Source organism: Eubalaena glacialis, chromosome 11, assembly GCF_028564815.1.
Source record: "Eubalaena glacialis isolate mEubGla1 chromosome 11, mEubGla1.1.hap2.+ XY, whole genome shotgun sequence".
Taxonomy (NCBI): domain Eukaryota; kingdom Metazoa; phylum Chordata; class Mammalia; order Artiodactyla; family Balaenidae; genus Eubalaena; species Eubalaena glacialis.
The window spans coordinates 389,360-401,708 of NC_083726.1; the positions used below are offsets into that span (position 1 = coordinate 389,360).

The 12,349-nt window shown below is 47.4% G+C and overlaps 1 protein-coding gene across 7 annotated transcripts in view; it reads right to left on the bottom strand.

Moving 5' to 3' along the window:
- PPP6R2 (protein phosphatase 6 regulatory subunit 2) overlaps window positions 1-12,349 on the bottom strand; it is a 91,035-nt gene that overhangs the window by 19,727 nt on the left and 58,959 nt on the right. For 6 of the 7 annotated variants that reach the window (XM_061206394.1, XM_061206393.1, XM_061206391.1 and 3 more), the window contains 5 exons: window positions 12,209-12,274; window positions 10,414-10,526; window positions 10,008-10,121; window positions 8,752-8,878; window positions 7,717-7,869 (listed from right to left, as the gene is read on the bottom strand). In XM_061206394.1, the coding sequence (XP_061062377.1) occupies window positions 7,717-7,869; window positions 8,752-8,878; window positions 10,008-10,121; window positions 10,414-10,526; window positions 12,209-12,274 (573 nt within the window). The remainder of the gene's footprint in view (window positions 1-7,716; window positions 7,870-8,751; window positions 8,879-10,007; window positions 10,122-10,413; window positions 10,527-12,208; window positions 12,275-12,349) is intronic. The other variant, XM_061206397.1, reaches the window with a different exon arrangement.

Consider the following 12,349-nt stretch of genomic DNA (forward strand, 5'->3'; position numbering starts at 1 on the left):
GAGGGGCTTCCCTGGTGGCGCAGTGGTTGGGAATCTGCCTGCCAATGCAGGGGACACGGGTTCGAGCCCTGGTCTGGGAAGATCCCACATGCCGCGGAGCAACTGGGCCCGTGAGCCACAACTACTGAGCCTGCGCGTCTGGAGCCTGTGCTCCGCAACAAGAAAAGGCCGCGATAGTGAGAGGCCCCCACACCGCGATGAAGAGTGGCCCCCGCTTGCCGCAACTGGAGAAAGCCCTCGCACAGAAACGAAGACCCAACACAGCCAAAAATAAATAAATAAAATAAAGAATTATAAAGTAGTATAATTATTTAAAAAAAAAAAAAAAGGCTCTCCTCCCATCTCACTCTAAGTCTGCTCAGGCTACTCAAACAAAATACTCTAGAGTGCGTGGCTTAGACAACAGAAATTTATAAAAAACACACACACACACACACACACACACACAAAAACCTAGAGACAAATTACAATGAAAACATCATGATCCAAACCCTATGGGATGCAGCAAAAACAGTTCTAAGAGGGAAGTTTACAGAAATACAAGCCTACCTCAAGAAACAAGAAAAATCTCAAATAAACAATCTAATCTTACACCTAAAGGAACTAGAGAAAGAAGAACAAACAAAACCCAAAGTTAGCAGAAGGAAAGAAATCATAAAGATCAGAGCAGAAATAAATGAAATAGAAACAAGGAAAACAATAGTAAAGATCAATAAAACTAAAAGCTGGTTCTTCGAGAAGATAAACAAAATTGATAAACCTTTATCCAGACTCATCAAGAAAAAGAGGGAGAGGACTCAAATCAATAAAATTAGAAATGCAAAAGGAGAAGTTACAACAGACACCGCAGAAATACAAAGCATCCTAAGAGACTACTACAAGCAACTCTATGCCAATAAAATGGACAACCTGGAAGAAATGGACAAATTCTTAGAAAGGTATAACTTTCCAAGACTGAACCAGGAAGAAAGAGAAAATATGAACAGACCAGTCACAAGTAATGAAATTGAAACTGTGATTAAAAATCTTCCAACAAACAGAAGTCCAGGACCAGATGGCTTCACAGGTGAATTCTATCAAACATTTAGGGAAGAGCTAACACCCATCCTTCTCAAACTCTTCCAAAAAATTGCAGAGGAAGGAACACTCCCCAACTCATTCTATGAGGCCACCATCACCCTGATACCAAAACCAGACAAAGATACTACAAAAAAAGAAAATTACAGACCAATATCACTGATGAACATAGATGCAAAAATCCTCAACAAAATACTAGCAAACAGAATCCAACCACATATTAAAAGGATCATACACCATGATCAAGTGGGATTTATCCCAGGGATGCAAGGATTCTTTAATATATGCACTCTATCAACGTGATACACCATATTAACAAATTGAAGAATAAAAACCATATGATCATCTCAATAGATGCAGAAAAAGCTTTTGACAAAATTCAACACCCATTTATGATAAAAACTCTCCAGAAAATGGGCAGAGAGGGAACCTACCTCAACATAATAAAGGCCACATATGACAAACCCACAGTAAACGTCATTCTCAATGGTGAAAAACTGAAAGCATTTCCTCTAAGATCAGGAACAAGACAAGGATTTCCACTCTCACCACTATTACTCAACATAGTTTTGGAAGTCCTAGCCATGGCAATCAGAGAAGAAAAGGAAATAAAAGGAATACAAATTGGAAAAGAAGAAGTAAAACTGTCACTGTTTGCAGATGACATGATACTATACATAGAGAATCCTAAAGACGTCACCAGAAAACTACTAGAGCTAATCAATGAATTTGGTAAAGTTGCAAGATACAAAATTAATGCACAGAAGCCTCTTGCATCCCTATACACTAACAACAAAAGATCAGAAAGAGAAATTAAGGAAACAATCCCATTCAGCACTGCAACAAAAAGAATAAAATACCTAGGAATAAACCTACATGAGGAGGTAAAAGACCTGTACTCAGAAAACTGTAAGACACTGGTGAAAGAAATCAAAGATGACACAAACTGATGGAGAGATATACCATGTTCTTGGACTGGAAGAACCAATACTGTGAAAATGACCATACTACCCAAAGCAATCTACAGATTCAATGCAATCCCTATCAAATTACCAATGGCATTTTTTACAGAAGTAGAACAAAAAATCTTAAAATTTGTATGGAGGCACAAAAGACCCTGAATAGCCAAAGCAGTCTTGAGGGAAAAAAATGGAGCGGCGGAATCAGACTCCCTGATTTCAAACTATATTACAAAGCTACAGTAATCAAGACAGTATGGTACTGGCACAAAAACAGAAATACAGATCATGGAACAGGATAGAAAGCCCAGAGATAAACCCACACACGTATGGTCAACTAATCTATGACAAAGGAGGCAAGGATATACAATGGAGAAAAGACAGTCTCTTCAATAAGTGGTGCTGGGAAAACTGGACAGCTACATGTAAAAGAATGAAATTAGAACACTCCCTAACACCATACACAAAAATAAACTCAAAATGGATTCGAGACCTAAATGTAAGACTGGACACTATAAAACTCTAAGAGGAAAACATAGGAAGAACACTCTTTGACATAAATCACAGCAAGATCTTTTTTGATCCACCTCCTAGAGTAATGGAAATAGAAACAAAAATAAACAAATGGGACCTCATGAAACTTAAAAGCTTTTGCAAAGCAAAGGAAACTACAAACAAGACGAAAAAACAACCCTCAGAATGGGAGAAAATATTTGCAAACGAATCAACAGACAAAGGATTAATCTCCAAAATATATAAACAGCTCATGCAGCTCAATATTAAAATAACAAAGAACCCAATCCAAAAATGGGCAGAAGACCTAAATAGACATTTCTCCAAAGAAGACATACAGATGGCCAAGAAGCACATGAAAAGATGCTCAACATCACTAATTATTAGAGAAATGCAAATCAAAACTACAATGAGGTATCACCTCTCACCAGTTAGAATGGGCATCATCAGAAAATCTACAAACAACAAATGCTGGAGAGAGTGTGGAGAAAAGGGAACCCTCTTGCACTGTTGGTGGGAATGTAAATTGATACAGCCACTATGGAGAACAGTATAGAGGTTCCTTAAAAAACTAAAAGTAGAATTACCATATGACCCAGCAATCCCACTACTGGGCATATACCCTGAGAAAACCATAATTCAAAAAGACACATGCACCCCAATGTTCACTGCAGCACTATTTACAATTGCCAGGTCACGGAAGCAACCTAAATGCCCGTCGACAGACGAATGGATAAAGAAGATGTGGTACATATATACAATGGAATATTACTCAGCCATAAAAAGGAATGAAATTGAGTCATTTGTTGAGACGTGGATGGATCTAGAGACTGTCATACAGAGTGAAGTAAGTCAGAAAGAGAAAAACAAATATTGTATATTAACGCATGTATGTGGAACCTAGAAAAATGGTACAGATGAGCCGGTTTGCAGGGCAGAAGTTGAGACACAGATGTAGAGAACAGACATATGGACACCAAGGGGGGAAAACTGCGGTGGGGTGGGGATAGTGGTGTGCTGAATTGGGCAATTGGGATTGACATGTATACACTGATGTGTATAAAATTGATGACTAATAAGAACCTGCAGTATAAACAAACAAACAGAACAACTAATACTAAACTTTCATTGGGTTATTTGTATGGAAATATGTTAATATAAATGTTTCAGACATTAAAAAAAAAAAAAAAAAAAGAAGATGTGGTACATATATTCAATGGAATATTACTCAGCCATAGAAAGGAACAAAGCTGGGTCATTTGTAGAGACATGGATGAATCTAGAGACTGTCATATAGAGTGAAGTAAGTCAGAAAGAGAAAAACAAATATTGTATATTAACGCATATATGTGGAACCTAGAAAAATGGTGCAGATGAACCACTTTGCAGGGCAGAAATAGAGACACAGATGTAGAGAACAAACGTATGGACACCAAGGGGAGGAAGTGGGGGTGGGGGGGCCGGGGTGTGGTGGGATGAATTGGGAGATTGGGATTGACATGTATACACTGATGTGTATAAAATGGATAACTAATAAGAACCTGCTTATAAAAAATAAAATAAAATTCAAAAATTCAAAAAAATAAAATAAAAATAAAAGGCATCTAAATTGGAAAGGAAGAAATAAAATTATCTCTGTTCACAGATGATACAATCTTTTTTTTTTTTTTAAAGGTTTGCATTTTTTTTTTAAATTTATTTATTTATGGCTGTGTTGGGTCTTCGTTTCTGTGCGAGGGCTTTCTCTAGTTGTGGCAAGCGGGGGTCACTCTTCATCGCGGTGCGCGGGCCTCTCACTATTGCAGCCTCTCTTGTTGCGGAGCACAGGCTCCAGACGTGCAGGCTCAGTAATTATGGCTCACGGGCCCAGTTGCTCCGTGGCATGTGGGATCTTCCCAGACCAGGGCTCGAACCTGTGTCCCCTGCATTGGCAGGCAGATTCTCAACCACTGCGCCACCAGGGAAGCCCCAATACAATCTTATATGCAGAAAAGTGTACAAATTCCACATAAACTGTTAGAGCTAATAAACAAATTCAGCGAAGTTCCAGGATACAAGATCAACACACAAAACTCTGTTGCATTTTTTCCCACTAACGATAAACAATCCAAAGAACTAAATCTTCACACATATGGTCAATTTATTTTCAACAAGGGTGCCAAGACCATTCAGTGGGAAAAGGATAGTGTTTTCAACAAAAGGTGCTGAAAGAAATAACAAGTGTTGGCGAGGATGGGCAGAAGAGAGGACCTTGTGCACTGGTGGTGGGAATGTAAACTGGTGCAACCCCTGTGGAACACAGTGTGAACGTTCCTCAAAAAATTAAAAATAGAACAATCATATGATCCAACAATTCCATTCCTGAGTATTTACCCAAAGAATACAAAAACACTAATTTGAAAAGATATACGCCCCTCCATGTTCACTGCAGAATTATTTACAATAACCAAGATATGGAAATGACCTAAATGCCCATAAACAGATGAACGAATAAAGATGTGGTACATACATACAATGGAATATCACTCAGCCATAAAAAAGAATGATATATTGCCATTTGCAGCAACATGGATGGACCTAGAGGGTATTATGCTAAATGAAGTAGGTCAGATGGAGAAAGACAAATACCGTATAATTTCATCAATAAAAAACAAACAAAATAAACAAACCAAACAAAAACAAACATGTAGATACAGAGTAGTGGTTACCAGTGGTAAGGGGCGGGGTAGAGAGGAGGACGAAATGGGTAAAGGGGATCAGCTGTATGGTGACAGATGGAAATTAAATCTTTGGTGGTGAGCATGCAATAGGGTACACAGAAGTAGAAATATAACCTACGCATGAAACTTACATTCAAAAAACGAAACGAAACAAATGGTGCTGTGATATCCACATGCAAAAGAATGAAGTTGGACCCTTACCTTACACTGCATACATACACACAAACTCAAAATGGACCAAAGACCCGAAAGAGCTAAAACTATAAAGTACTTAGAAGAAAACACAGGGGGAAAGCTGCATGACAGTGGATTTGCCAATGATTTCTTAGGTATACGTATGACACCAAATGCACAAGCAACAAAAGAAAAAAACAGATAAACTTGGGACTTCCCTGGTGGCACAGTGGTTAAGAATCCGCCTGCCAACGCAGGGGACATGGGTTTGAGCCCTGGTCCAGGAAGATCCCACATGCCGCAGAGCAACTAAGCCCGTGCGCCACAACTACTGAGCCTGCGCTCTAGAGCCCACGAGTCATAACTACTGAAGCCTGCACGCCTAGAGCCCGTGCTCCACAACAAGAGAAGCCACCGCAATGAGAAGCCCACGCATCACAACGAAGAGCAGCCCCCTGCTCGCTGCTACTAAAGAAAGCCCACACACAGCAACAAAGACCCAACGCAGCCAAAAATAAATAAAATAATTAATTGAAAAAAAGAAAAAAACAGATAAACTGGACTTCATCAAAATGAAAACCTTTTGTGCATCAGAGGACACCATCAAGAGAATAAAAAGACAACTCACAGAATGGGAGAAAATATTTGCAAATCATGTATCTAAGCCCTTAATATCCAGAATATATAAAGAACTCCTTCAATTCAACAACAAGAAAAAAACAAACAACCCAATTCAAAAATGGGCAGAGGACTTGAACAGACAGTTCTCCAAAGAAGATACACAAATGGCCAGCAAAAGCACATGAAAAAATGCTCAGCATCACTAATCATTAAGGAAACGCAAATCAAAACACTGTGAGATACCACCTCAGACCCATCTGGATGGCTATTATCAAAAAAATGGAAAATACGTGTCAGTGAAGAAATTGGAACCCTCATACATTGCTGGTGCGAATGTAGAACAGTGTACCCACTGGGGAAAACAGTGTGTGGATGCCTCAAAAAGTCGAACATAGAATTACTATATGACCCATCAATTCCACTTCTAGGTATGTAGTCAGAAGAAGTGAAAGCAGGGGCTGAAACAGATATTTGTACATCCATGTTTATAGCAGCATTATTAAAAATAGCCAAAATGTGGAAGCAACCCGACTGTCCACCAACGTATGAATGGATAAACAAAACGTAGTATATCCATACAATGAAATATCATTCAGCCTTAAAAAGGAAAGAAATTGTGACACATGCTACCACATGGATCAACATTATACTAAGTGAAATAAACCAGAAAGAAAAGGCCAAACACTGTTTGATTCCCCTTACATAGGAATCCCTGGAATAGTCGGGTCCATAGAGACAGAAAGCAGAAGGGTGGGTGCCAGGGCTGGGGACTGGCGGGGGGAAGAGGACCGAGCATTTAATGCTCAGGGCTGGAGAAGATGACAAAGTCCTGGAAACAGTGGTAATGGTTATACAACAATGTGAACGTTGAACCATACGCTTGTAAGTTATTAAAATGGTGTATTTCGTGTTACATATATTTTGCCACAATAAATGAAAAGCAGAAAGGGGGAGTGGGAGAGAGAGAACTTTCTCGGAGAAAAGGAAAGGAAATGAGGTCTTTCCTAGTCGCCCTCTCACCCACATCCAGGTTCTACAGTCACAGCAGAGCCCAGTGACTTCCAAACGCTGGAAGGACTCCTGAGGCAGGCAGTCCTTCAGGCCCAGGTCCAAGGCAGCTCCTGGGATTGAGATTTAAATTTAAGGATATTTCAGCTTCCTGGGAGCAGAGGCCCAAGGGCAAGGCTGAGGAGAAGGCTGGGGATGCATCAGCCGGGTGCATAGCTTGGGCGAGGTCCCCTCCCTGTCAGCACCGCCCTGTGGTCACTGCCTGCAGACCCTCCCTCAGACCCCCAGGGCGTGCTCACCAGAGGAGCTCCCCACAGGCTCTGCCTTTACTGTGGGGACGAGGAGCTGCTCTTTAGGGCGTTTTAGGCTGAAGAGCTACAAAGTTCTCTACTAAGGCAGAAATCAGAAAGGGGAGGGACCATATTACCCGCCCCCTCTGCTTCCAGGGCAGCCCTGCATGAGCCTACGCGGAGGCGGGTCCCAGCGTCGCTCAGTGCACCTCACCAGCGACCTGGCGTCAAGCCTGAGGGGCAGGATGCAGTCTTTGCACAGACTGTGCCTGTCCCAGGACCGAACCAGAGCCTCCCTTCGGGCAGGCCGTCACCGGGGTGCCGAGGCCCCAGGCCGGGCAGGTGTCGGCTCACCAGCAGCAAGCCCATGGTGTTGAGCCGGCAGAGCTCCTGGTTGATGCTGGGCGTGTGCGTGTGCAACAGGGCAGCCACGAGGCGAGCTCCGTGCAGGCGGGCGTTACCCAGGGGCTCCTCCAGCACGCCAATGGTGGTCAGGATCGCTGCTTTCTGCAAACACAAAAGGACTGCCCAGTTAGAGCCTTGCGACCAGTGTGATCACCACCCATGTGTGGGCTTCTCTTTGACCTGGCCCTGCTCAAAGGGCCAGGGCCGCTGCTGCATGATGTGGCCCAGCCGGGGAGGGGTCCTCAAGGCAACGCGGTCTGCAGGAGGAAACGAGGGGTCAGTCGGGTTAAGAGCCCCACCGCTCCCCTCAGGGCTCACAAGAGTGACTGAGGGTGGGCCGCTGCTCCTGGGTGCCTAGGGCACTCTGGTCTCAGCCTGCCAGCCGAAGGGATGTGACCTCAGCGTACAAGACGGAGGAGACTGATGACAAGGCTGGCCTCGTGAGACGGGGTGATCCCATACACAAAGCACAGTGCGTCTACCTTTTCATTAGCAGAATGTTCCAGAATCTCTGACTTCATGAGTCCTCCTTTCTAGTGGGGAAGGCAGACCACAAGCAAGCTGATAAATGTAAGAAACAGTATGGTAGACCACGGCGGGTGCCAAGGAGAGGCACCAGGAGAGGCGAAGGGGCTGTGCCCGGGGCACTGAGGTGGAGAGGGACTGGGTCTTCCTCACCATGACCACCGCCGCTCAGCTGCGTGAAGGGTCTCCCCTGGGACCCCTTGACCCCTTGGCTGGGTGCCCCCAACTCAAGAGTCCGGTTCTCCAGTGCACTCTGGCTCTCGGACACCCCACCTCGTCAGAAGGCAGGAGTTGCCTAGGGGGGTGGCGAACCGTCCAACTCCCCAAAGAGAAGATGGACACTCGGCAGATGGGGTCTGAGTGCGCTTGTCATCCTGGGCGACGAGTGGGGTCCTTGCCTTGTAAGTGACCCAGCCCACGAGGTCTCCTGAGCCCCCGACCTTTGCTCAGGGCGCCTACCTTCGGCGGGCTGAGCAGAAGCTGGTGGAAGTCCTTCAGCCGTGGCTCGATGCCACGCAGGACGCCGGAGCTGACGGCACACAGCCTGTCCAGTCCCTGAGGGCAGGAGTCCAGCAAGCCCTCCATCCTGTGGACCAGAGGCAGCTGGACACGGGGACACTGGTCCCATCACACCACACCCCCTACCGACATGCCCACTTGTTGCCTCCAGGGAGGCTGCTGACTGTATGGGGGTGGGGGCTGTGCCCAGGTGATGGCCCTGACGGGCTGTGGGCGTCACACCCCCGAACCAGCTCTGCTCCCTCCTCCCGCCTTGAAAACCTTCACTGTCGACCCCACTCCTCGGCTGAGAAACAGACAGGACTGGTCATAAAAGAATAAAAAAGGCCACATAAAAGGATAAAAAAGCAGAGAATGAACCGGCTCGTCTGTTTTCTGCATTGTCATGCTGTCCCTGCATCGCAGGCGAGGCCCTCACCAGAGTCCCCACTTCCTGCGGGAAGGGCCCAGCCTTCCTGGGCTCATAAAGATGAATAAGCAATATTCTGGTTTCTAACTACAGAAAGCGATGATAACATCATAATTCTATTTTTAGGTAATAAACTAATAAATATGTATTGGGTACCAGAGTGAGAGAAAGAAACTACTAATAATCTCACCAAGATTAAGTCAATTTCTCGTCATTTTCTGGTTGTTCTTTTTCTTTAAAAAAACGGCACAGGCTATCAGTGCTGGGGGCTACAGTGAAGCTCCTTCCAGAGCGAGGACACGAGGGAACTGCAGTCTCCTTGGGAGTCAGACCACCAGCACGGCATGTGACAGGACAGAGCAGACAGAAGTGCACACGCAAACACATACACACGTGCGTGCACGCACACACACACACGTGTACATATACACACATATACACACAGAGACACATATACACACACACACACACACACACACGTGCTGGGGGTACTCATCGGGACAGTCCTTGGGGAAGCCCACTGGCCGTGCCTGTTCTGCACACACGTCTATAAACACTCTGCAAACTGGCGACAGGGGGTGCCTTTGGGCTGAGGTGGGAATGTGATTGATGGCGAAGGTCAAAGGGGACTTCACAGCCGTAAAGTTTATCTTTTCAACAAGGAAAATCTATCCCCGTGATTACTTGCATCGTCAGAAACATTAAAAACACAAACAGCACACCCGGCCAGCCCCCTGGGCCTCGCGGCACTGAGGTGGCAGCACTCTCCCTCTCGCGGGACACTCACCCTGCCCGCCTGGGCTCAAGCAAGCTCAGTAACACCTGGGTCCCGCTGACGAGGCAGAGCTCGGTCTGGGCTCCGTCAAACATGTTCCTCAGCAGCTGCTCCACGCAGCCCTGCCTGCCGGACACGCGCAAGGTCACTGCCTGGTGGAAGGGGCTGCCCGCCGAAGGAGCAGCGCCCTGCCTCCTGGAGAGGCCCCGCTCGGGGCTCAGGCCACGCACCCAGGGTTTTTAGGACACGGCTGCCCCGGGGGCCCACGCTCTCTGAACCTGCCAGGAGACACCTCCCGTGAGAAAGACGCCCATCAAGTTAACTCTGGATCGGGGCGAGTTCCTCAGAAACGATCAGAGGAGGTGGCGGTGCCCCTGGCCCCCAGCCCAGGCCCCCCAGTGCCGCAGCCCACACTCACGACTCCAGCACCGTGAGGAGGGGGTCTGGCTCTGGAGCCTCCTGCAGCTGGCTGCCTTGCTCCCTGCCCAGCCTGACGATGTCGCAGAGCGTCTGAGAAGCGTTGGACTGCCTCTGAAAAGACGGGGACGAAGAGGGGCCTTCAGGGCCAGCCTGCCGCACGGTCAGAGCGGCTCCTGTGGCGGGTCCGCTGAGGCGCTGGACTCGAAGCCGGTTCGTCTCAGAGACGCCTGGCCTGCCTCTCACCACAGGGCGCAGATCTGGCCACCCCCAAGAGCTCCCACGGGGCCTCGACGGTCGAGCACGCCACGCAGACACCGCTCTACCCTCAGACAGACACCGCGAGTGTGCCCGTGGTACTGACACAACAAGTGGCTATTAATACACAGGGTGGGTCCTGTGAGCTCATGAAAACAGGACAGTTGCTACAGAGAAAATAAAGGACTCAACTTTTCTAGAGAAACATTAAGCCCATAAAAATTCAGAATCTCTGATTCGGTGCATTTGCCAACCATGTGGGGGTGAGTCTGTGGAGCAGATGAACAGGGTCAGAGAGAAACTCAGGCGCCGGCTCGGTGCAGGGAGCACCTCACAAGCAGCCTTGACGTGCACGCCACGGGAAACCGAGCTGAAGGAAGTGCTTCGTGACTGTTTCAGGCAAGACTGAAAGCAGCCAGGTTGCCTCCGCGGCCTCCCAGCTGCCTCGGGGACTGGGAAGGGGCCAGTCAGCTCACAGCGTCCACACTGGTGGAGGGGCGTCTCCCTTCCCCGATCTGGAGCACGGACACCCTTGCCCGGCTGCCTGGCCAGGCCCGGGGGCCAAAAGAGCCCCAAACAGCACAGCCAGGCAGCAGCAAAGGCTCAGACACGAGTCAGCACCACCGTTCTTCAAAGTGCTGAGGAGACCATGCGTGTGCAGTTGTCACGTGTAGGAAAAGGCCTATCGGGATATACCCCACACTCTCAACAGTGATACCGCAAGGAGCGGGCAGGGGCTGAGAGAAGGAGCCCCACTGCCACCCCACTCGCTCCCTCCGGAGCTCACGCCCCTGCAGACCCCACCTCCTCGAGCGCAGGCTGGAACCAGCACTCACGGGAGCGGGATGCCGCCGGCGAGGACTGTCACCTGCAGGCCAGGAGCCTGCCCCAGAGGAGGCAGCAGCAGGCTGCGAGCCGCCCTGCGGAGAGGCCCGGGGGGCGTGGGGCCAAGGGCAGCCTCAGCCAGCAGCCCTCAGGAAGCTGAGTCCTGGCACTTCCCTGGTGGTCCAGGGGTTAACTCTGTGTTTCCAATGCAAGGGGCATGGGTAGGGGGCGTGGGTTCAATCCCTGGTCGGGGAACTAAGATCCCACATGCCACAGAGCCAAGAAATAAAAAATAAATAAAAAAATAAGGAACTGAGTCCTGCAGAGCCACCGGTGACCCTGGGGGTGGACCCTCCCCTCGTTGAGCCCTGAGGTGACCATAGTCTTGTGAGAGACCCTGGGCAGAGGACCCGTGACCCCTGGCCCATAAAAACTGAGATAAATAATACTTACTGTTATAAGCAACTAAGTTTTGGGGTCATCTGTTACTCAGCCATAGATAACTAATACAATTCTATTCAGATTGTTTTTTTATAATATGTATGTATTATATTTTAGGAAAAAAAAGTCTAGAAGTCAGTGCTTGATTAAAGGAAGAAGAGCGTCTGAGGAAAGGAGGGACTTGCCCCTCAGACAGCAGTGGAGAGCGCTCTCCGCCAGCCCGAAGCGAGGGGCTCCTGCTCAAAGGTGGGGTCCACGAGCCCCATACTCACATCTTCATCCTGACTCGGATGGATCAATTCCACGAGCCTCTGGATGATCTTCTCTTCATTAAGCCACTGAAAGGGAAAAGAAGGCCTGTAAGTGACTCTGCTCACACCTGACGAAGTGGAAGGAAAGTCCTTCAGTGCAAC